Here is a 25,274-nt window from a genome sequence, read left to right on the forward strand (position 1 = left end):
ATCTTTTATGTGTTAAATTGATGGAATGAAATATTCTGTTGATTAAGTAAAAAAAAATTCATAAAAATGTACCTATTTTGAGCTTTTGAAACCCACCTAACCCCTTAAACAATATTGTAAAGTAAACACATTGTGAGCATAAATTTAATATTTATGTTGGATTTACTGACTGGTGTTATAAATTGAGTAAATCAACTCTACATTAATAATTTATTCTTCACAGTGCACGTGTACTAATTTTTATCTAATGCATAGTTTAACGCAACAAGTGTAATCGTGTTTCAATCATACAACTCAGAAGTGGACAGGTATAAAGTCTGTTTCATTCCAGTAAATACAATTGTCTGTCGTCAGGCACGTCTGTCGTTTGATACGTTCAGATCAAACGTTTGAAGTACTTCATAAAATACTCATCGCGTTCAAGAGATATAAACGGTGACAAACGGCTTTGTTTACTGGCATTCAAACTATTTCAAACCGTAACCAGTAGTCATTTTTTACTGACAATGATATAGATTGATATTTCACATCATCTTACTTTTCGATATTTTATTGTACCAATATTATAATGATCTACGGTAAAACCCATACAATTATTTTCACATCTGCGGTCAATGTAATAGGCTTATTATTCGTTCAAATAAATAATTAGTTGTAGCTTTCCAACGTTTTGGAGTTTTTAATCATGGAAATGTATACATTAAACACTCTGTTTGATGTTGATGTATATAGCTGCAAATATCGAAGTCCACGTATCATAAACCACAATAGTAAATTCATAAAAAGCAGGGTATTTCTTTATTTCTGCATCAACTGATGATGTATTTGAGTGTTTTTGTTGAGAATTTTATATAAAATTGCGTCGTTAAGCTCCCTATCACGTTTGTGAAACGTGGAATTACATATCTGAAAATATATATGTCAATGTTTCAGGCATAAATATGATAGAATCGATGGTAATCATATAAGTGGGTTTCATTTTCTATCTATATCTAGATTGTCGATATCATACACTATCTTTATAAACATCCATAAAATATATGTATTTTTAACGTTGCTGCCCTATGCCTATGTGTGAATAAAAAGTAGACATTTTTTTCTTGAGGCATGGCCAAAATATTACCCTATCTTGGTACTGAAACTATGTTGATCTTAGAACTCACATGACTGCACCATGAGTATGGGGTTCAGATTGAAGTCCCTTTACGTTTGGAAAGAGTGGAAACGGCATGTTATAATATCTCGATATATCTTTATTGAGTTATGTTTATTAGCTCTGTAATCAAGAGTTCAAACAGATAACTGTAGTTCCACGTATACATTACACTAAAAAACGAAAGATGTGTTACTGAGCTGGATATGGAATACATACTACAGAATTTTTTGTCTGCATTACATAATAATTGTAACTGGTATAAATATAACGTAAGAACTGTACTTGTTGCCAATCTAGTTAATGCTGTGAACAGTATTGAATAGATTAATTCATTGAACAGTAATTCGAGGTATGTACGCACAACACAGTGATTTCAAATTATGAAAAAATTTTTTTAGTATTTCAAAGCATGTTGTCAATAAACTGGCCCTATAACTGCAGTTGACATATACAATTATTATTTTTAATGGATAATATTTTTGACAATATTTTATAGCTTGTATCAATGTCCCATAAATAAAAAAAAGTTGGAGAATACCTCAATTATGTAATTTTGAGGCACAATTGCAAAGCAGAGTATTTATTGTATTTGCCGTAAAGTCAACTCTTGTTTTGAAAAAAAGTTCTCTTCAACTTGGAAGCACGTTTTATTAATTCCACAATTTTATTGAATGTTCCAACATCTATGTGCATGCATGCAAGCGTATTGTATATGTATGTATGCCAAAAATGTTGTCTCCTGAATTCCAGGAAGGCGGCTTATATTTTTCAATATTGCTCGAATCCATTTACAAAATGGTAGTAGCTTAGCTATACTTCAAACAAATTCAAAATTCTCAGAAATTTCTTAGAATTTTATTCATTTTTATTAAACTGCTACGTGACATTTTGTTTTCAATTTTGACGTTATTACAAATTTAACACATTTTTTTTTGACAGTGAAAGCAGGAAAGATTGAACTAGGGTCACCTTGAATTTCTTATATAGAAACATACATCAGATTACGTCACAGTTTTAGCTAGTTTTAAGACAAATTTAACACCATTTTCTCTCTTTTCCAAATTTAAGTTGTTTCTTGGTATATCTGAATATTTATTGGTATCCTTCACTGCTTTCAAATTTGTCGGGCGTGCTAATTCTCCCTAGATTCCCCTGTTCAAACATTTAATCAACTAAAACTGAGAAATTAGGCACTCTGAATGAGATCATCTGTTAATGCCTGTAGTAAAAATTCTTAGCTTTTATTGTACATCCGGCTAGTTATAAATTGCAACAGCACTTTACCTTGAGCTTTGCTCGCAATAATTTATGTATACAGAGGTATCTGAAATGGCAGTTCGTTGGGGCATCGCAGGTGCAGCAAAGATATCTCATGACTTTGTAACAGCCTTGGCTAGCTTACCTGAAGGAGAGCATACTGTTGTCGGAATAGCAGCGCGTGATCTCTCACGGGCTAAAACTTTTGCCAATCTACACAAAATTGGAAATGCTTATGGAAATTATAAAGATCTTGCCAATGATAGCAACGTCGGTAAGTTAGTTGCATTCTGTACTAACACATTAAATAAAAATATTGAAAATCCACGAGAGTATGACGAACCTCTGATAATCTTATACGAAAGTTTTCCATCTATCTAACGATGTAACTTATTCAATAGAAATCGTATACATTGGGGTATTAAATCCTCAACATCTCGAGGTTGCCACGCTTATGTTAAACAATGGCAAGCATGTGCTGTGCGAGAAGCCTTTGACGTTGAACTTGAAGCAAACCACAGAACTTATTAATCTGGCAAAGGCAAAGGGTCTATTTTTGATGGAAGCTGTCTGGAGTCGCTGTTTCCCAACGTATGAATGGATCAAAAAGGAAATTGAATCCGGAAATTTGGGAGAAGTTAAACAAGTTATCGGTTCTTTTGGAATATCAGCCCCAAAGGTTGACAGACTAATGTAGGTGTAATTATAAGATGCTATTGCTCTGGCAAATATAGATTCTATTTGTCTTTAGTTTGAAAATCGATTGTTACCTCCTGAAACAAGCGTAGCGTTAAAATTTCGAAAACATGATAGAACTCATCCGAGAGACTGAAATTGCAGTGCATATGTTTGGTTGTGATATTCCAAACTAATTGTTTCAGAAAAAAAGATCTTGGAGGAGGTGGTATATTAGATTTGGGAGTTTACGTATTACAATTGGCGTCGTTTGTGTACAATGGGGAGAAGCCAATTTCAATAAAGGCTGGTGGTCATTTGAATGAAGATGGCGTTGATATTTCCATGTCTGCGACACTTTTATATAAGGAAGGTCGTACCGCAACTGTGATGACTCACTGCCACGTGAAGCTACCTAACGAAGCTCTTATAATAGGCACGAAGGGTACATTGCGGGTACCTTTGTTTTGGTGTCCAACCGACATTGTGCTGCCATCGGGTGAAACGAAGTCTATCACCTTACCTGAGCCGAAACATCCACTCAATTTCATCAATTCTGTTGGTCTCAGATACGAAGCAATGGAAGTCCGGCGATGTCTTCGCGCTGGTAACAGACTATAATAAACATATAATCAATTTGTAGAACCTCATGTAAATGTGTGCACATATGTGCTAATGGAGTTTTGTTTTACAGGATTGAAGGAGAGTCCCCTGATTTCACATAAAGAGTCATTGCTTCTTGCAGAACTCGAGGATGAAATACGCAGACAAATAGGTGTATTTTATGCAGAGGATTAATGAGTCATTGAACCCAAGAGACCACTGATATACAACAGATGGTATTGCGTGCTATCAATTTTTTATCAAACCACATTGAGAAGTTATATTCACATTTGTATATTATGTAATAAACATGCACTTTCTAAACATCATACACGAATTTGTTCCAAATCTATTTACAGTGTATGATTAGAAATACTATATTACAACAAATGAAATAAAATATTATTCTTGTTTGTAATGTTCATGTTATTTATAGTACACTAATAATTATACTTCATTCATCTTCATCGACAACTTTAAAAATCTTGAATGTAAATACGACGTACACAGATATTCTTCTAAAATTTTAAATCCTTACTGCAAGATGGGCATGTTGGTATGCAGGCAAGCTTATGCGGAGAGCAAGTGAAAAATTTTGGAATACAGGGAATGTAAGGACCACAGGAACTGCAGGGCCCACAAGCTGCTTTGAAAGATATTGGAGGGCAAGGTGCAGAATTCACAAGAGAACATTTTGAACAAAATGGTGGAGGTGGGCAACACTCGCCACTATGTGGAGGCGAGCAATGGACTTCTGTAACACTACAACCACTGCAGGAAATCATTTAATTTTTAATTTGACCAATGCTGAACTGAAATTAAAAATTATGACTTTGTAGTAGAAATTTATGTCATCTGTTGTAGGATAGTACTAAGATCATTGATTCGACAGTAAACAAAATGACATACATTTCGCTATGTCATCGTGTCATGTTGACATTAAAATACTTATGGCATGACTTTTTTTAATGCAAATGCTGGTAACGTAAAAATTTACTAGAATTTAAAATAGGAATTTTCAGATTTAGCAAATGGTTGATGCAAATGAGAACTTGCAAACATTAGAGTTCAGAAATAATTAAATGCTTTTGTTACTCAGGTGTGTTAATAACTGGGATATAATAAATTTTGAGAAACTCTAAAACTGGCTCTATCGTTTGATTGGAATAGGGAAACACAAATGCCAGTCAATATCGAAACCTGGGAAAAGCTTGTAAGTTAAAAGTTCAAAATGACACCCAACAACTAGGATAACAACTGATTTATCTTCATTTTTTATTCATATATGACTTATTTCTTCTCTCTTCGTTAACCCAAAATGAACAAATTTTAGTTTCGACTGGAACCTGTAAAAGAAATTCCAAGTAACCATTATTACCTCTGTTGCTTTGTCTCCAGTTTCGTTCTTATCTTTATAAACTTATTCTTTGCAATGTGTAATAAAAATCAATCTCACAAAATTGCTTGTTGGAATGAAATGGAAGAACTGAAATACTTGATTTGTGCAATCGACTGCTGGTAAGTTATATCTATGACGATAACAAGATTTGGTGTTACCATGTTTAGAAACATACATATCTATATCAACATATTGAATTTTCAGCAAGTGTCGGCATGTTCCGACACCGCCATCCTGCTCAATAATGTTACCTCCTCGCATAGAAGAGGTACCCTGCATTCTACCACCCCAAAGACCAGTTTGCCGCCCACCAAAGCCATGCTGCCCACCCATTTTCCCGGGCCCTTGTTGCCCTTGTCCTCTGCCACCACCATCGCCGCCACGTTGCCCTCCGCCACCGCCAACTGGACATCCTTGCTGCCCACCATGCTCACCTCTCCCATGTTATCCAAGTATTTGCTTTGTTATTTCCTACATATTGTTTTCATGATCCTGTGAGGTATCATTCTTGGTTGCCAAGTTAAGTATCACTGGAAGGAGCCTTTGTGTTTTCTTATACAGAACCGTATTGCTGAGGCTGTGAAGTATTCTGAACTGTCGGTGGTGTGTTTGGAAGATCAATATTGTGATTAGATGTACTCCAATGTGATTAATGAGAATAAAGATTGAAGCGAAATAAATAATGCGGAAGTTTAACCGCAAGTAGATTGCTTCATGAAGTACTGGTACGCAAATTAAAAACACTTATTACCGTTCTTGCAGAAGTAACATTCGGCCTTTACTTATCAAATTGGAATAATTACAATTATTTACATTGTTCAAGATGCAGAGCAATTAGACTATATTAGGCATAGCTCAACTCAAAATGAAATCAAATATATCAGGGGAAAAATTAACAATATAAATATTCTCACGAATTACTGAATTTACAGACATCCTCGTAGGGTAATCTTTTAACAAGTAGCCCTTTATCACGTTCAAGTAATTCTACATCGACACTAAATTCTTCAAGACGAAGTTTTCTTAGTGCAGCCATCGTTCCTTGAAATTTCCCTCGCAGAATTGTTACCGGCTTTCCAATTGCCGGTATAACAGTTTCCAGATGTTCTTGATCCAATCTTAATACATGGTCCTTGACTTCAGTTGGGCTTGTGAGCTTTACCCGTGCAATACAGCAAGGAGATTTATCTTCTGGCAATTGCACAACACCTTTGGCCCGGTGGTATTTTTCTCCTAGTGATCTTGTAACTACTTTCACCACTAATCCAGCTCGCAACCATCCTTCTTCCTTCTCACTTTTAATATCAGTAGCATTCTTCTTCTTTTCGTTCTTCTCGTCGCGTTGTTCGCGTTTAATTTTTTTATTCGACTCGTACTCATACTCTGATAACTGCTCGTCAGCTCCCGAGTTTCCTCTTTTCTTTTTTAACTTACTGTCAAATGTAAAACTAACACTGGGCCCTACCACAGGCACAGGCTTAGGTTTTAGTTTCAGTTCTAGAACAAGAGGCTTATCCTGTTCCGGTCTTTCTAGTGGCTTTTTGAATTCGCATGAATCTTCATCCGTCTCTTGACGACCACGTTCAACTTGCTTCTCAATGAAATCCATCATGCGTTCCTGGTCATCTTTATCCATTTTTTCCTTTTTAGCCTTTTTTTCCTGCGCGGCAAGTGTTTCAGGATCCCGATCGATGTATGTTACAAACCACCCCTTCTCAGTCTCATCTACTACGCATTGACCACTTCGACCTAACCATTTAACGAAGCCTGTTAGACTCAACCACTTTGTCGCATTCATGTGTATGTGATCTCTGTCAGCTATGTAATCTTGGTAAACTCTGTTGGCTGGGACTCGCTTTGTGCCAAATTGACGCTTAAGTAAGTTTACATATCCCTGGGAAAATTCTCGGGAAAATTCATCCATGTATTTGCCAGCGTTATCGGCAAACAGCAATAGCTGCCGCTGATGTGACTCCGACATCGTATGGCACTTGAAGCCGTTTTCGTCGCGACATTGTTTCTGACACATTTGACAGTACCATCTTAGCTTTTGTAATCCCTTAGCTTTTATCTTGTTCGCAATGTATTTTGGTGTCCCAACTTCGTGTTTACCCATTTTGATTTGTGACTATTTATGACAATGAGAGTTTATCAACGCAATGAGGTTACTCAATATACACCATTTTTCGCTTATTCGTAGATTGATTTCTCGCTGATTTCCTTACGTCAACACAAGATTTTGAGGTTACTGTGTTCTGATACACCAGGCGCCTGTATTATGAAATGTTGTTTTCACAAGAGTGACGAGTATATAATGGGAGCTTTCCAGCAACGACACAGAGCGACACAGAGCGACACTGTGTCGAGTATGGTGCTTTCCAACAACAACGCAGAACGACACAGTCGGACACAGCTGCGGAGCATGGTTGGACAATGTGTCGGATTCATTGCTGCCAATTTTTTAGTTAGAGATTTTATTTTCAACGCATGGTATTGTTTATATTTATTTATTAAATGCAATGATAATCTACACGCGTTTCACAAATGTATTTTGTTTCCTGGAGCGCTCAGTGTTCCTAGATTTTTCGTATAATGCATGAGCGGACTCTAGTGACTGAATTAAGAACCTCAAAGCGTTCCAACAAGCACCAAGGCACAGTGTTCGACCGTGTAACACAGTGTCACACTGTGTCTCTTTGCTGGAAAGCTCCCGATAATGTCGCTTGCATGAAATAGCTGTTTTCGGAACACACATGTGACGCTTTCTTGTGAATATTAGTGGCTTGTGCGCATGCCTATGCGTCAACGAAGGTGATTTGTTTTGTATAAAGTAAATTCAGATTTAACGGATCACATATTTTTATTCAATTATTTCTCCAACAAAGTCAGCAACATGAGCAATTTTCATTCGCCTATGCGCTGTATTTCACCCAATGCAAGGTAAATCAAACCGAATTACAGGTATTTTGAGGTTAAGAAAGAGGTTATAGACGCCGGTTGTCTACTTCCAGTGAAACAAAATAAGCTTACCAGTGATTTAATAGTTAACAGTTTTCTTCACTTTCAGAGTCCTTACTCCAAAGCCGCAGGTGCAACAAACCTTAGATTTGAGGCAGACGCAGACAAAAGTGAAAAACAGTATCACCTGGTTTTTCATTAATACTTCTTTGTTGTCTGTTGTGATCTATGATATGTAATAAACTGTTTCTCATTCAGCACTAATTGTTAGAAAATTCAAATTCTGTATAATTACGTTTCTATTATAGATTGTATGGTGGAGTAGCGTATAAACCATTTTGCTGGATTGAGTGGTGTTTGGCATCGATATTAGCTTTAAACGCGGTGTATCATATAGTAAGTTATGCAATAGCTACGCTCAGTATTCAGCCAGTAGTTTTGAGTCCCAGACAGAGAAAGCTGCTGGGAGTAACGGACAATGACCCACTATTCAAAACAGAAGTACCAACTCCACAAAAACTATCTGAGCCAAGCTCTCCACAGCATTTTTCAACGATGAATCTTAGCTGGCGATCAAATACTCTCGGCTCTCCTGGCCTAAACGAAAGCAGTATGTATCAATTCGGTGAATAAAATATTCTATCGCGACTTGTGTTAAACGGCTGAGATTAACTGAATATTTGAAGAAAAAGCAAACCAAAAAGATGTTTAAATTGCTTTAAAAACTACTATTGCTTTTTGCAGAAGATTATACAGTATCAAGTCCATTTTACAAGTACAATAGTCCATCATCACCTCGCAAGTTAACTGTGAGTCCAAATACTTCCTTGAACAAATCGTTCAATAACTCTCTAAATGGAAGTTTAACAGGCGAAGGGCTTATATATGATGAAGTACAACTCCAGACATATTTGAAGGAGATAGAACACAGAGAGCGAAAATCTACGTCTGTAACAAATGTGGATCAGCCGTCAAATTTATTAAGCTCTTTTTGGTCACATCCAGCGACGAGAAATCCTGGTGAAGTTTCTCCGATGTTGAGGCGATGTGTCTATCAATTAGCACCAACTATTGGTATATGGCTGGATATTCATTATTTGTTTTTTATCTCTATTTTGTGGACCTTTAACGGTTTACTTAGGGTTTTCACTCTTACCTTAGTGTTTCCCTCTTACACAGATAAATCGAAATCTACAAGTCCAGGAGCTGAGGAAGGCAACTCTCCAAGAGGTATCTTTGGAGCACCAGACATTTGGAGAAAATACAGGATAGATTCGAATAAAGTTAATCAATGGACAGCTAATCTTCGAATGGTTAGTTTACTGCATCATTGAATATGAAATTTGTCTCAAGAGGTTAATATGATGCCATAGTCAGTTCTTATAGACTGTATTCAATGTCTTCTATGTTGGCTAATATCAGAGGCTGTGCATTGCAACGCAAAAAACGGGCGCAGTATCCGAATTTTATATGCAATCCTGAACGGAAATACACTAATACATTTTGATTTTATGCAAAAATAAAGATATAGCATGAAATATAATAAACCACGATTGGGGTGACCGATGTGATATATTTTTATAAAAAAATAACGTCTGATTCTAGTGGATTAGTAAAACTGTCGTCGAACGTGTAGCCATGGAAATAGAGAACGTTCGTTCAGCCCTAGTAAGGCATGGTTTAAGTGACTCGCAGCCAGGCCATGTAGGACTGGATAGGCTTAGAAAGTTAGCTCAATCACCAACGTTGGTGGCTGGGGTTCCAACATTACCTGCTTTGGTACCATTTCTTGAGTTATCAAACAATCAGGATTATCTGGTAAAAAGAATAAAAGTTCTGGCTAAAGGTGGATCCATGAGTGATTTTAAATGGAATGGAGGCAGTTCGTACAATGGCAAAGAATGGGATAACTCATTACCTACAGATACAGCGGTAAATATCTAATTAATTTGCTTGCGGGAAATTTATAAAAAACTCTCATGTACATTGTTAAATCTTGAATTTGATTATGCATTTACAGATAGTTATGCACTTATTTGCTTCTTATATGGATACCCAACTAGAGGCTCCTTTAGATCAACCGGATGCTAGACCTTTTACCTCTAGATACACGGCCAGAGCTGGTAAAGACTTGCCACGAAATAAAGGACCCATAATTGTCTGCACTTCGGTTAACCCACCACATTATAGTTTGGCGTTATCAGGTGATTCAGCACCAAATGATTATGAAGAAATACAAAGGGTAAGATTTTTATGTTCTAAATAATTAATGAAGGTATAAAAAGTTGCACGATCTACTCATAAATTCAGTAGCAAAATTTGTTGGATCACCTGTCAGCACAATTTATGTGAATTGGTTTTTTCAGGGTCGAAACAATATGTTTCATACTTTATTGCTGTTCCTGTACATAGTGAAGACGCGGGATCACGGAATGCTAGGACGTGTTAATCTAGGAATGTCTGGTGTTAATGTGCTGTGGGTAATAGATGGTTAAGACTGATGAGGATACTAGTATGTGAACTTACAATTGTATAACACGATTCATTCGTCATCTATTTTCACACATTTTGATCCGAAAAACAAGATTTTTTTTGAAAAAGCATAATAAATATCTTTTTGGATAGATTGTAAACTTAATTGGTTTGGTAATTATTTGATAACAGTTTGTGGGTGATTCGGGCAAGGAGCTGCAATGATTTATTGAGTTTAAATTGCTTGATCAATTTTTATCATTGAACTATACTTATGCTTGAATTAAAAGCAGAAGTTTTTTTCTTCAGGCATGGAACAAAATATAACCCGATCTTGGTATTGCAACTGTGTTGATATTAGAACTCATACGACTACATTGTGAGTATGGGGTTCAGAGTGAAGTCCTTTAACATTTAGAAAAAGTGGAAATGACACAATACAGTATTTTGATATATCTTTATTGAGTTATGTTTATTAGCTCTGTAATCAAGAGTTCACACAGATAACTGTAGTTCCGCGTATACATTACACTAAAAAACGAAAGATGTTTTACTGAGCTGGATATGGAATACATACTACAGAATTTTTTGTCTGCATTACATAATAATTGTAACTGGCATAAATATAACGTAAGAACTGTACTTGTTGCCTATCTAGTTAATGCTGTGAACAGTATTGAATAGATCAATTAATTGAACAGTAATTCGAGGTATGTACGCACAGCACAGTGATTTCAAATTATGACAATAAATTTTTTTAATATTTCAAAGTATGTCGTCAATAAACTGGCCCTATAACTGTGCAGTTGACATATATAATTATTATTTTTAATGGATAATATTTTTGACAATATTTTATAGCTTGTACCAATGTCCCATAAATAAAAAAAAATTGGAGAATACCTCAATTATGTAATTTTGAGGCATAATCACAAAGCAGTGTGGTTATTATATTTGCTGTAACAACAAAAGTTGTTTTGGCAAAAAGTTCTCTTCAACTTGGAAATACATTTTGTCAAATCCACAATTTTCTACATTTTACCTCGGTATGCGTGTATACATGTAGGTATATATACTTTTTGGTCTCTGCATCATTATTACATCTGATCTAAATATGTATACATTCTTCTCTCGGGTACCTTAAATTGACGTTGTTTGTGGTTTTTATTGAAAATAAAAGTACGATAATTTTCTTGTCAGTACCATAACTTTACGGCCCTGATACCATAATTTAGTCTGTCAAGGTTGGGAACACTGCTTCGAGATAATCACTGTGGGTAAGATAATATATAAGATCTTAAAGGCAAACCTCTTTGGAGTTAGGGAGTCTAGCGTCACCCACGCCTACTGTATACTGATGTAGGCAATCGCGTATACACATATGCACACGTTGACACAGTATCAGGGTGATCAGGGTGTACGTTATGCTACACCAGTGTTCTGCATCCGTCATTGCTATTTATATGGTGCACGATAAAATTCCACACAATCTTCAATCGCAGTTAGTCAGAAGCAATTGACGTCCATGGGGGCCTGCGGTTTCAACGCAGCTTTATCTTTTTTCTTCCGGATTGACGTTAAACGGGGAGTACCCGGGGACTTTCCTTTTGAATTACACAGCATAGAAGCGCGAGTCCATTCGACTGTGAATAAACATGCATTGCGGACACGGGTGTCCGATCCTTGTTGCTGGTAGCTACGTGTAAATCATTTTATCGTGGGCGTGTATTGGAAACAAACTGATTTTACTAAGCCATCGGATTGTGGGGAACTAACTATAAGTGTGCATTAACAATTATCGCAATAATTTTGCGAAATTTCTACCCTTTAGACTGATGGATACTCAAAAACCAATATGCCCTGTGATTCGGACCGTTATACGACGCTTCGCAGGTGCCTGAGTGTAACGATGACCTCTTTTCAGTCTTCAAATCATTGAAAAATTGAAATTAAAGAAAACAACTTTCTTACGAACCAGAATATCATCATTCATGTGAATGTATGTGGGAATTAATTTTTTATTTTGGTACCCTGCCAGCTTGACGCAATTTTATGAGTATTTTGTTGAAAAAATTCTACAACATAACGTAGTTATAAAATACTTAAATCTGTTTCAGAGATATAAGGTACTACATTTGAATAAAAGGCTTGAAAAAGTTATTGAAATTGTCAAGTTCAGAAGAAAGAAAAATGGGTATTTCACTGCTAAACAATTTTTGCACAAGACTGAAACATTCGGGATTTCTCATATACAAAAATATCATAGTTCGCAAACGGCACTTAATTGGAACTCTTATTGAGATTTTATTACCGGCATGCATTGTTGCGACAATCCTTGCAGTCAGATCTAACTTAGATGTCGAACCTATACATGTTCGTAACAGCACATACTATGAAATGCGAACAAGTAGTGAGGTGGTACGGGATACCTCACGATCTCGTGTCCGTCTGTATTACAAACCACAAACTGAGCTGACGAAAAATCTCATGAGAAATGTGACAGAATGTATGGGCATATTACCAAGTCGTAAGTATTTGTTCTTCCATACGATGTATGAAAAAATATATTTGCAATCAGAATGTTACTCTACATATTCATATTATTATCTGTTGGAATTTCAAATCATGAATTTTCCTGACTTTTATTACTCAAACTATCTCGGGACATTTGCTTGCTATATACCTTGTTATGTAGCATTAGTAAGGACCCTGGTGTCATTTAATATAAATATTCAAGCGGTAGAATGCGGGATAAAAAAATGGCAGATGAACACAGACATCTGTAAGAAATAATCAGTAAAAACAGGTAAGATTCTGGAGAAAGAAATGTGCAAACAAAGAAAGACTTGCCACAAAGCAAAGAAGACAGTGAGCAGCAACAGGGGAAGTGACGATAAGGTATAAAAAAAGTGAAGGAAAGTAATAACCCCAGAAATAAAAGCTCATAGAAAATCAAGACGAGATGTCAGGAACAAAGAAATGCCCAAGAAACGAAAGATCTCTGGTCAGTAGCAGCATCTTTGGAAAACAAGGAAAGGATATGATAGAGGACAAGGTTCAAAGAGGTGACTCACAATCAATACAACGTGGAGATAGCAGTAGAACACGGATCGCGCGAGCCAGCCTCAAAGTCATTATGAATAACTTAGGTACGCGCAAAGTTCAAAGCAATTGCGATACATCGAGCGAAGATGATGACTTGGTAACAGTAATGTGATTGAAGAAGAGTTCAATGCAGAGGATGTTAGAGGAAAAACGCTAGATGAAGAAATTTTCTGAGAACTGGAAACAAAATCGACAGCAGAAGTAAATAAGCTCAGAGACGCATTAAAAGATTGCATGGGAAAGGAAATTAACACGCTAAAGAAAGAATTATAAACAGAGAAGAAAAATGGAAAGAAGAAACAAATAACATTGAACAAGGATTAAGAGGTCCAGAAAAGAGTAAGGAGAGTAATGAGAGCACAGAAGGCTAGCGGAGAGCAGAAATGGAATTGAAAATCCAGAACTCAGAAAATGGAGAACACAACCAAGAAATAACACCAAATTGAAAGAAATAAAACACAGATTAGAGATGAATGAATGAAAAAAAAGAAGAAAACACTTTCTAATAAAAGGAGCTGAACTCAATGAAGGGAATTTGTAAGAAGAAGTTGCAAACATCATGACTGAAAAACTAGAACTAAACCGAAAGAGTATTTAAGAGCTTAAGTAAAAAAAAAAAAGTGGTAGATGACATCTACTATCAATTTTCAACATCGCCCAGATTTCAAGAAACTGGGCACAACAATAATTTCATCTGAGACCTTTTTCTAACAACTTTTTATAATTTTACAGAACTCTCTGGCTTCAATTCGGAAGAAGTCATGCTGCACCATTATGAGACACAGCAAGCAACGGATTCATTAGTTAAAGTCCTTGCAATTGATTTTGATGATATGGATGACTTCTCTGATCCAAAAAAACTGATCTACACTATTCGATCATCACAGAAAATTCCAGATAAATTACTTGATGTTGATATCGAAGGCATAAGTACAGCATCGGATCACTTACTTGACGAGATTCCCGTTGTTGGTTTCCAGATTTGTTTGGACAATGCATTTATTGAAAGTAAAGCTCGCGATGGTGCAATTAAACCAATGGTATGGTTATTCAATTATATTTACTATTTTGATATGATGATTTTGTATCGATATGTAATATTGTTCACATCACATCTTCACACATCTTCGGTCTTGATATTAAAGATAGTGAGGAGTAAGATTTTAGTTTATCATTATCTAATAAGTTGTTAGCCTTGTGTCAATTTTTATAAAAGTCGGTGAGGCAAGGGAGCAACAAAGACAGAATTTGAAGACTGAAGAAATTGCAACAACTAATGCTTATCATATGTATATCACCATAAAGATTATAAATTTTTCTTACATATTTGTTACAGGTTTCACTCCAAAAAATGCCATTTCCACCATATGATAAAGTTAATGCCAATGAACTTCAAATACAGAATGTGATTTGTACAATTGGTGGACTTATTTTCCTTGCAACAATCTACCTGATACCAACATATATCAGTGCAGAAAAATCCACTGGTGTAAATGTAAATATATCACTATATCTACAGTCGTTCTAAAATAAATAATTAAATTGAATTGCACTTGGTTATTACAACATCAACCAAACAGTACTTTGATTGAGAAGTATTGGCCAAAGTAATATCAAAAATATTAGGCAAGAGTGTTTAACATCGTTGGAATTATTTGGGAGTTGGAGAGTAATGGCGGAAAGAAGACCCACTTCTTCCTTCTCTGCCCTCCTGCTTCCGCCTTTTCTTGGGGCTGGTGGCACGAGGTCCCCCTGCTTGGTGTCGTCTTCATCTCGACATTTCAGGCACTAAAATTTGTCTTCGTTTTCAGAAGTTGATGATATGATAACCACTTCGTCTTGAAGCGGTGTTTAAAATCGAACATGTTTTATGATTTTTCAGACTCTACTGAAAATAAATGGAATAAAATCATATCAAAATTTTCTAAGCTGGATAGCATGTGGCATGGTTTTTAGCATCATCATTGTTTCTTCAATTACCACAATTGTGAAATTGAATTTTCGATCTGACCAAAAACCGTTTTACTATCACACTGACTGCTGCATAATTTGGCTAACGCTTTTCATCAACCTTACTGCAATTTATGCCTTCTGTCTCCACCTGGCTACGTACTTCTCAAAAAGTAAGTATATCAAAAGCATGCTAACTTGCTGAACATTTCCCCGTATCTTTATAAATTTTACCACAACAGAGATTAAGATTTACAGTTTGTTCTAATTTGTTTTTTCTGATCTATTTCCTTTCGAAATTTCAGCATGGCTTGCACAACTAGTGGCAACAACGGTGTCTCTAATTATAAACATAACTGCAACCCAGTTTGAAAACTATGATAAATCTACTTTTTTACCATGGATTGGATTTCTTTGCCCAACTACGGCTACTATGAGGATATTTGATGAGCTTAATAGGCGTGAAAATCAACGTGAGTAAGACGAATTTTATTCATAAAAATCACAATAAAAAAGTGCTTTTGATAAGTGCTACGTTTTTTACACTGTTGTCGACATTAAAAGGTGTTGGAGCACAATGGAGTAACGTTCTTGAGACAACGCATCCAGCATTGAATTATTGGGGTAGTCTTGGCTTCATAATGTTATCGAACTTTATGGGAATAGTTTTCCATTTCATCCTCGCTGTATATCTGGATGCTGTACTACCGAGCAAATATGGTATCAATGAGACTCCGTTATTCTTCATCAAGGTTTGTATCGTCTTCTGTAAGTGAATCTGATTGATTGGAATATGTGAATGATTATACTACTATTGGCTATACAATTTATACTCAATGATCTGAAAGTGTGAGATGGAAATAATATTGAAATATAATCATCACAAATTTGTTAAAATACATTACAAAACCTGTACAAGTTCGTTGTGTTAGAATTTATTTGACTTTCGTAAGTTATACTGTATTTTTTTCAACAGTATTTTAAGAAGAACAAGGTGTGCAGCTCTTCTGAAAGTACACGTATGCTTAATCCAGTTCTAGAACCAGAAATATATGAACATGTTGCTGATAATAGCTTGTATCCTGGGGTAAAACTGACACAGTTGGTGAAACGATTTATACGTGGAATTATCAAACGAAATGTAAGACACAGTACAATCTGAAAATTTTCAAAATACGAACTATTTTTAGAAATACAGTAATCAAATATATGTTTATGATCAACCGATTTTCTTGCTGACAATGAATTTATTTGATCGAATCTGAAATATATTGAATATGGTTGTAATCGAACCGCTTAGAAACAGTTGAATGCTGTCACAGATTGTATTGAATTGAATTGATTGTATAAAACTTTCAATGTGTTTAGACAATCAAAGCAGTTCAAGGACTCAGTTTGGAATTTTACAAGGGGCAGATCACTGCTTTGCTGGGTCACAATGGTGCTGGAAAAAGTACAACATTTGCAGTCTTGACTGGTAATTTTTTGTGTACTATTTTTAAAACGATTCGATTACATATTTAATACAGTTATTGGAGGAATAATAGCACCGTTTAATATATAACTTGATAACGTTTGTGCACCTGAAGGTTTGACATCACCCTCATCGGGAAGTGTGGAAATTAATGGCAAAGATATAACTGCGGATATTGATGGGATCAGAAGTGATTTGGGCGTATGTCTTCAAGAAAATACCATGTTCCCAGATTTAACTGTAGTCGAACAGCTCCGAATAGTTGGTTTGGTGAGTCATACATCTATTTTTCACTGACATTCTTATTGATTCTAATAATCAACTAGCTTTAAAACCCTCGCTCGCTAAAGCTCGCTCGGGGTCGGATGCCTAGTGTAGCTGGTTTTTGTGTTCGTGCGCTCGCTTACTCGTTGTCAGTGTTTTACCAGATGATACGAGATTCAGCAGATACCTCACGCCCCAGCTGCTTGAGGATTGTTCAATGGGTAATAAATGTTAGTCCACTAGTCCGGGAAGTGGAGTTTTACCAGGTAGCGTACCTGGAACGCAGAAACTACGTAGTGTTTGTCTTGAAAGTCTTGAGGATCCGACGACCTGCCATCTGAGAATGAGTGCAAATGCTGGTTAAATAATAGGCTGGACTTCTTTCAACAAACTTACATTTAACAACGAAAAGACGAAAGCCGTTGTCTTCGGATCTTCTTATTTCGTCATTAGACTTTCACACATGGCTGGCAACCAAATTGCACTTCATGGCATCAGGTTGAAACTCGAGTCATCTGTGCGCTTATTGAGTCAGTATCACTTATTGACGTCCTAAATCCTGGGTACGGAGAAGATTTTTCATTTTAATCAAATTTGGATGTCAATATCTTCAAAATTGAAGTACAGATTTCATTAAGATTTGTAGAACAAGGTCGGATGGGGAAGATCTCTCGGGCCTGTGAGTTTAAAAACATGTACTCATTCTGGAGATATGACACCCTCACTTCGGGTAGAAGTTGGGCCGGATAAAAGACTTTTGCCGGCCTATGGACACTTGGCAGCGATTTGCTTCTGTGAATCTTGATATTACGGTTACTCACTGATTAATTAAATGAATTCATTACAGCTGAAGCAAAAAGACCGAACCAGAAAAGAGTTGATGGCAGAAATCGACGAATTATTGAAAAAGATGGATATGGAAGAGAAACGAGATGTTATGCCAGACGAACTCTCCGGTGGTCAGAAAAGACGACTATGCCTAGCTATGGCACTTATTGGCAATGCTTCTGTGAGTTGTGAATTCGTTCATCATCACTGATATTTGTAATTTATATCTACCGTCCACAGCAAGGCTGTGAAAATAGTAAACAAATGCAGTTGACTTAGTGAAACTTTCCTTCCTAGACTATATTCTTAGATGAACCAACATCGGGTATGGATCCAGAAACACAGAGAGGGACATGGGACACTATATTGGTAATAATTGAAAAATCATTTTCATTGAAATCAATTTGCCATATACCTATTTGCTTGTTTTATTCTCACTAAAGTTTGATTTCGCTAAAACACTGTTAGTATCAAATCAACTAATTATTAAATGATGTTCATGTTGATAACTACTGGTGAAAATAATTGCGCTATACTAATTGTTTTCACTTAGAAATACCGTGATCAAAAAACGATTATAATTACGACACACAGTATGGAGGAAGCTGACGTTCTGGGTGATCGAATTGCAATCATGGATTCAGGAAAACTGAAGTGTTATGGTTCACCGATGTACCTTAAAAAATGCTATGGTGACTATATTGGCAACTTCACGAAAATATGTGATAATTTTATAAAAGTAATATAGGTCATTGATCATTATCATAACTTGATGACAATTTAGGGCACAATCATCATGAAATAACGCTGTCAACAACATCAAATTACGACATAGACAAAATTCGAGAGCTGGTTGGTAGCGATGCATCGATAAATGTGACTCAGCACGGCAGAATTGTTATAAACCTTCCATTTACCAGCTCTTTACCGGAAATTTTGGACAGTATGGAAAATCAAAAAGCAAAGTTGGGAATTACTGGTCTCAGTGTGTCAATAATAACTTTGGAGCAAGTTTTCTTAAGGTATATTATAATTATTATACGCTGTATGTCTCATATTGGTAATATTATATTAAATATTCTATATAATAAAGGGCTGCCGATAATGAAGAAATAGCAAATAAGTCGGAAGATAATGTTGATGGGAAAGTAGCACAAGATTTAAGAGGGTACGAATATTTGACAGGTTGGGACCTTACTTGGCAAATGATTTACGCGTTGTTAGCAAAGAAAATGACCTATTTCAAAGCTAACAAGGGTGTGAGTCTAGCACTCGTAAGTTTTGTTTTTTTATTCTACATCTGTGTTCGGATGATCATAGTATAGTCTTTTTTTATAAATAACAACAAACCTGTTTAAATTGTGTTCTTACTAATTTTACCCTGTTAATGAAAACAAATAACATGACCATAATGATCTTGCAGGTGTGTGGAACTCTGATAGCGATATTATTGCCGCTTGTTTTCAACCCAGCTGATTATGGGAAAAAACAAAATTTACGGATCGAGCTTCGAACATATAAAAGTCCAGAAGTGATGATACACTCCGGAGATGAAACTTTAGGGAATATGTATAAGAAGATAATTGAAAACCAGGGTGCTAAAATCGATGTCACTGAAGCTGGAGTCTCTCTGAGCAAAGGTATATAATGTATTCTTAGATAATTTACATTTTTCATGACTAAAATAAGTAAAATAATACAAATAAATTCAAGCACGTAATATACAGAAACTGTTAGGTGCGTACGCAAAACCAAGCTTAAGTATCTTTTAAATGAAGTTTTTAAATTAATTATTGTGAAGAAAATCGTTTGAAGAACAAGTTTTTTCAACTTTAAAATATGCTCGACCTGAATTTTCAAACCTATGTATGCATGTGTATAGAACCAATTATTTACATATAAGTATATTAAGTAGACAATGCCATACAGAACTTGTATGATTTCGTCTCTGTTAATTTATTAAATGGTTTTTCTTCGCAGGGTTACTATCCAGAGCTCTAAAAGATATGACATACTATAAAACTCGAATGATTGTCTCAGCTGAATTTAACTCAAGTGTGTCAGTAAATGGTTTATATTCTGGCGGAGCGACATTAAGTGCTCCAATAGTCTTGAATACCATGTCAAATTTACTGTTGAAGATAGTGGCGGGCGATCAATATTCAATCGATGCAAGTATCGGCCAATTGCCTCGATCGTTAGTGCAAGATGCACAGAAGAGAATGGAGAATAAAGTTGAAATGCTAATGAGAAACATTTTATTCATGGCAATATTTGTTCACGTTGTTGCTTTGTTCGTCATACATCCGCTACTTGAGAATAGCACAAGATTTAAACAGTTACAGCAGATGGCTGGTGTTTCGCCTTTTACATACTGGGGAACAATGTTTCTGGTTGATTATGGATTTTATATATTAGTGTCATTATTCGCCGTTTTTGGTATTGTTTGTAGGGATTTTTTCGATCACTTGTCAGCTGTATTTTTCTCAGAATGTGGTGAGTTAGGCTTACTATAATTTCTATTCATTTCATAATTTCCATCTATAAAGTAAAACACATGTTTTCAGGAGGGGTTTTACTTCTGTTATTTCTGCTTTTTGGTATCAATGCTTTACTCTTGGCTTACATACATAGTTTCATGAAGAAACGATTCCATGTTGTGTATTCAATTTTGAGTGGAATACCATTATTAATAGGTGAGTTTATACTTAAACTGCTTGTGTTATGCAAATCAAAACTTGTGACCATTTGAGGGTCTATAACTTTTCTTTCGGAATTCATATAATCATTAAAGAATTTTTTTTTAATTATAACATATTTCCTCATTATGTTTTACAGTATTTATCATTGTTCCACTACATGAAGTGTTATCCTACATGGATAATGTTAAATGGGCAAATGTAATTCAGCGCAGAATATTTTCTTTGGCACCTGTCATCAGTTTTGTTTTTGGATGTATGAAGTGGGAAGAAATAGCATTCAAAAATGCAAGGTGCCGAGCAATGCCTAAACTTTCAACTGCCATTGCTTGTGATACTAATGACTACTGTTGTGGTATGGGATAATTTTCAACAAATTATTTGGGACCTTGTTCCTAACCGTTTTCCATGGAAAAATATTAAACAGATTTCTGATTTCAGCACTGAAGTGTTCTGATGGATATTGCGAAAATCCGTTACCATTTTTGGGTGATTTTAGTGAACAAGGCGGAATCAAAGAGTATATTGTGTATTTATTATTCACCCCGATTATTCTGGTGGGCATCCTTTATTTACTAGAGCAGCAGACGTTTGCAAAATTGCGATCAAAATTCCAAGTAACGAACCACCACTCAAAGCGTTATTCTGATGAAACAATAGACAGGAAAGTCGAAGAAGAAAAAAGAATCGTATGCCAAGAAATTAATAACATTAACAGAGGTATTGATTAGTATGAGTAGTGTTCAATTGTTTACTAGAATAAATGATGTGTCAGTACTAGTACTCATTTTAAAGTAACACATCAAAGTACATGTGTTAATTCAACATGGGAAATAAAATATATTTCGATCCAATTAGATACTGGTTCATTATAATTTTTTCTCAGGGTCATCTGAATTTAATTCTGAGATCAAGAATGTCTTTCTGGCATCTGGACTGAGCAAACATTACGGAAAAGTGGAAGCTGTCAAAGAAGTTAGTTTCAGAGTATTGAGGAACGAGTGTTTCGGATTGTTAGGTGTGAATGGTGCTGGGAAAAGTTCTACTTTCCGAATGTTAGTTGGTGAAGAAATTCCGAATAGTGGTATTCTTTACCGTGGTCGCTACAGCAGTAATTCTGATCGAACCAAGGTAAAGAATAGCATGTCTCTTCATATTTTTTTAAAATCTACTACTCATACAACTTCAGAATCGTAAAGCATAATAAATAATAAGAATTGAAAATTATTGTCAGTAGAATTTGGTGTTACGTATGTGTTAATTTTGCGTATTTCCTTGAATCTTGTATGAAAATTGGTATCAGTAAAGAGTTACAGATAATGTAACTTGACAGTGTACAAAATAGAGGGCAGTAACACTTATTATTCGATTATTTATGAAATTTTACTTTTTTAGTATTTGGCTGGAATGGGCTATTGTCCTCAAACTGATGCCTTGATTCCATGTCTTAATGCAGTGGAACAGTTGACCCTTTTTGCCCGTCTGAGAGGCATCCCAAAACATGAGGTGGCGTCAGAGGTTTACTCGTGGATTAACAAGCTGCGTAAGTATAATTATCTCAATTGATTTCGAACTTGTAGGAATACTATTGTTAAATTATTAAAATGGTTTGCACGTTTTAAAATAGTAAAATGAGATGAGTGAAATTTTTCTGCAACGATTTTAGTTAAGTCGGTACTTTGAGGCTAATTCACACATTCTAATGTATAGAATTGACCAAACATGCAACAAAACCAAGTGGGGATTATAGTGGTGGAAATAAACGGCGCTTAAATATTGCAATTGCACTAATTGCAAATCCTGAACTGGTTTTGTTGGATGAGCCAACGACTGGTGTCGATCCAGCCGCCAAAAGATTAGTATGGACTGTTCTTCAAAATTGCCAAGCATCTGGCCAAGCCATCATACTTACGTCCCACAGGTATACGTAATGAAACAATTTTCATGATTTTAGATACGTATTTGAATGTCCAATCAAGAAACACTTTTTACAAAGAAATGGGCTATTTCAGGGCTTTGTCATTTATGATTTTATTGGAAAGTAAATTCGTGTAATAAAAAAATCGTCTCTGAACCAAAATCATTCATTTTTAGTATGGCGGAATGCGAAGTTCTGTGTAATCGTTTAGTGATAATGGCGAAAGGTCAACTAGTATGTGTCGGAGCTAGTCAGGAGTTGAAAGAACGTTTTGTAGCAGGCTTCAATATCACAATCAAACTGGATCCGCGACGAACCGAACACAATTGCACGAGAATTAAGAAAAAAATAGAAACGAATTTCATCTGTCGATTAATAGATGAGCACCCTGTAAGTCAAACTAGTTATTCAGTTTCTGTTGAACATTTCAATAAAAAATAACTCCAAATAATATATATTGCCTTAATTATTTTAGGGATACTTATTCTACCATGTGACTGACCCGCAAGCGACTTGGGTGAAGATGTTTGGGACAATGAACGATATCCAATCGGTACACCAATGTGTCGAAGATTTCACTGTATCTACGTCTACGTTGGAACAACTGTTTATGCAGTTTGCCAGGCCTACAGACTCTACGACGCAATATCACATACAATCGGAAACTGCAGCCGAAGAAAGTTGTGTCTAAGGTTAACCTTACTGGTATAAAATATAAAAGAGTAGATCTATTCTTGCTGTTAGCTGACATCTTGACTTGCAGTTGAATAGCAGTTTTTTTTACAAGATCCCAAAGTTCATGTTAATCCCTGTATGTGTATATCAAATTGGGGTTTTACATACAAATTTTATAACTATTTAATTGCGCTTACTTTAACTATAACTGTAAAAGATCTAATAATCTCAAACAATAATTGAAACGTTAATCGTAATAATGGTAACTTACGTAAATATATTTTGTAGGATGTTGATTGATAGTACACTTGTATCAAGAAATCGAAACAGCGAAATATGTATCATTCCTTTTGTTAGGAAACGACTGTTAAAGTCAAGCTTTATGTTTTCTTGTTTCCATTACTTCTCATAAGTGTACTCTCAAAAATTGCATTTAAGGCAGATCTGTACTATTTTTAGTTTTTCATTAACTTTACAAATTTATTGTAAGATCATTAGTTCTTTTTGTTTGTTTCCACGGAAATAAGGTATTATACTTGTGCCTAAACTTCAGCCCTAAAATTATTACATTAAAATCATTGCCTAGCTTGAAGGGCTTGAAGATGAAGTATCTTTGGAATTTTTGGACATCTCTCATATGTTCAAATTTTGTCAACACTTCATACCTAAACGAGACAACAAACTTTGGCAGAACTATGTTTGTACGAAAGTTTGAATGAAGCTATAGTGCACCTGTATTTTGAATTCAATTACGATTAGGCATGTACATTGAAGTTTTTTTTCAGGGAGAAGGGGGAATACAGAGAGTGTGGATAAGCGAGAGCTTTTATATTTTTTGGATGATCAAAATATCGATGTTTGTATGCATTGAAATAAAAAGATAACATTGAACAAAAACAAAAAATTCAAACAAACCGAAACGTTCTGATGTGTGATATGTTTAAGGTATTGATACTGTATACATACAGCTTTTGTGATTTTACCCGTAATGAATGATTAACAAATAAATGCGATAAATTTACGTCAGAACTTGAAGTTAAATCAGAATTAATTTGAACACCGAAATTACGCGGCTGTAAAAATGCTGGAGTTGAAGAACGTTCATACAAAAGGCATATTCTTCAAACGAGTAATGATTGAATGTACTATGATTTCAGCTTATTTCATTTGATTTGAAGTGACTGTGGGATTGCAGGAACTGCGAGGATGACTTCGAGGAAAGTATTCAAGGGACCTAACATGACAGGTGACTTACAAATGCGGTCTCAATTTTTTTCCCCCAAAATTCTGGCCTTGAGGATCATTACGATTAAAGCCAGTATAAAAATAATAGATAGTATGTCCACTGATAGATTAGATTAACAATCATGATTGATGAGTCGTCTGGTACTTCTTTATATTGACATATTGATCTTTGGATGGGTTGAGCGAAATGCGCGTGCCCGTGAATCGGTCAGAATCCAACACGATAAAATGTGTGTACAGATGTTCCGTCAGCGTAGATCAGAGATACGTTGCAAATCGAGTGCGAATAAATGAAAAATATTGTCTCTACTAGAATTTGACCCATTATAATAATTAGCGGAATACTCCCAAGAATTCACGAAATGACTCCCAACCTAATATTTTCATGGAATATATCATAAAATTGTGTTGAAACGTTGTGTGGTTGACATGTTTCTCCAACAACAGCTTGACCTTGAGTCTCTCGCCGGCGGCCTTTGTCGGAGGCTTTCACCCTCATTGAGTTGAAACTGTCATCAGCAACGAGGGTGGCCTGCGGTGGCGCATGCCTAGGTAAAATTGATAACATAATTAGGTTGACGACTGTCACTAGACAC

The 25,274-nt window shown here is 35.6% G+C and overlaps 4 protein-coding genes and 1 long non-coding RNA gene across 15 annotated transcripts; 3 read left to right on the forward strand and 2 right to left on the reverse strand.

Moving 5' to 3' along the window:
- Positions 1–74: 74 nt before the first annotated feature.
- Positions 75–4,022, forward strand: LOC107225712 (trans-1,2-dihydrobenzene-1,2-diol dehydrogenase). Of its 5 annotated transcripts, none has more exons than XM_046735546.1 (5): positions 75–315; positions 2,475–2,687; positions 2,815–3,106; positions 3,295–3,695; positions 3,783–4,022. In XM_046735546.1, the coding sequence occupies exons 2-5, from the start codon at positions 2,486–2,488 to the stop codon at positions 3,884–3,886; spliced, it is 999 nt and encodes a 332-aa protein (XP_046591502.1). In that variant the 5' UTR covers positions 75–315; positions 2,475–2,485; the 3' UTR covers positions 3,887–4,022. The 5 variants fall into 5 exon arrangements, with proteins under 5 accessions (XP_046591502.1, XP_015521746.2, XP_046591510.1 ...); XM_015666260.2 differs by having other exon boundaries at positions 75–308; XM_046735554.1 differs by having other exon boundaries at positions 312–435.
- A 644-nt stretch (positions 4,023–4,666) lies between these two features.
- On the reverse strand, positions 4,667–7,453 carry LOC107225697 (DNA/RNA-binding protein KIN17). Its single transcript, XM_015666243.2, has one exon. It carries the CDS (start codon positions 7,204–7,206, stop codon positions 6,001–6,003), a length of 1,206 nt encoding a protein of 401 aa, XP_015521729.1. The 5' UTR covers positions 7,207–7,453; the 3' UTR covers positions 4,667–6,000.
- Positions 7,454–7,787: 334 nt separating this feature from the next.
- On the forward strand, positions 7,788–11,290 carry LOC107225696 (transmembrane protein 209). 3 transcript variants are annotated; one of them, XM_046729886.1, is made up of 8 exons: positions 7,788–8,030; positions 8,142–8,283; positions 8,357–8,658; positions 8,793–9,122; positions 9,228–9,361; positions 9,654–9,980; positions 10,069–10,290; positions 10,415–11,290. In XM_046729886.1, the coding sequence occupies exons 1-8, from the start codon at positions 8,024–8,026 to the stop codon at positions 10,541–10,543; spliced, it is 1,593 nt and encodes a 530-aa protein (XP_046585842.1). In that variant the 5' UTR covers positions 7,788–8,023; the 3' UTR covers positions 10,544–11,290. The 3 variants fall into 3 exon arrangements, with proteins under 3 accessions (XP_046585842.1, XP_015521727.1, XP_046585843.1); XM_015666241.2 differs by having other exon boundaries at positions 7,790–8,030; positions 8,158–8,283; XM_046729887.1 differs by lacking the exon at positions 8,142–8,283 and having other exon boundaries at positions 7,790–8,030.
- A 624-nt stretch (positions 11,291–11,914) lies between these two features.
- LOC107225707 (retinal-specific phospholipid-transporting ATPase ABCA4) lies at positions 11,915–25,230 on the forward strand. Of its 5 annotated transcripts, XR_006902506.1 has the most exons (27): positions 11,915–12,519; positions 12,638–13,047; positions 14,358–14,665; positions 14,962–15,120; positions 15,508–15,748; positions 15,881–16,048; positions 16,140–16,327; positions 16,552–16,716; positions 16,944–17,052; positions 17,165–17,319; positions 18,161–18,322; positions 18,439–18,510; positions 18,695–18,833; positions 18,926–19,163; positions 19,235–19,415; positions 19,565–19,781; positions 20,122–20,637; positions 20,709–20,837; positions 20,980–21,195; positions 21,282–21,560; positions 21,727–21,971; positions 22,236–22,383; positions 22,551–22,761; positions 22,935–23,148; positions 23,234–23,450; positions 24,591–24,679; positions 25,126–25,230. XR_006902506.1 is itself a non-coding variant. In XM_015666252.2 (26 exons), the coding sequence occupies exons 2-25, from the start codon at positions 12,711–12,713 to the stop codon at positions 23,447–23,449; spliced, it is 5,013 nt and encodes a 1,670-aa protein (XP_015521738.2). In that variant the 5' UTR covers positions 11,916–12,519; positions 12,638–12,710; the 3' UTR covers position 23,450; positions 24,219–24,462. The 5 variants fall into 5 exon arrangements, 4 of the variants coding, with proteins under 4 accessions (XP_015521738.2, XP_046585841.1, XP_046585839.1 ...); XM_015666252.2 differs by lacking the exons at positions 24,591–24,679; positions 25,126–25,230 and adding an exon at positions 24,219–24,462 and having other exon boundaries at positions 11,916–12,519; XM_046729885.1 differs by lacking the exons at positions 24,591–24,679; positions 25,126–25,230 and having other exon boundaries at positions 11,917–12,212; positions 12,352–12,519; positions 23,234–24,462.
- LOC124292627 lies at positions 17,391–17,816 on the reverse strand. Its single transcript, XR_006902507.1, has 2 exons — positions 17,710–17,816; positions 17,391–17,650 (listed from the first exon to the last, which is right to left on the reverse strand). It is a non-coding gene; the product is annotated as an uncharacterized LOC124292627 (long non-coding RNA).
- Positions 25,231–25,274: the final 44 nt, after the last annotated feature.

Source organism: Neodiprion lecontei, chromosome 1, assembly GCF_021901455.1.
Source record: "Neodiprion lecontei isolate iyNeoLeco1 chromosome 1, iyNeoLeco1.1, whole genome shotgun sequence".
Lineage (NCBI taxonomy): Eukaryota > Metazoa > Arthropoda > Insecta > Hymenoptera > Diprionidae > Neodiprion > Neodiprion lecontei.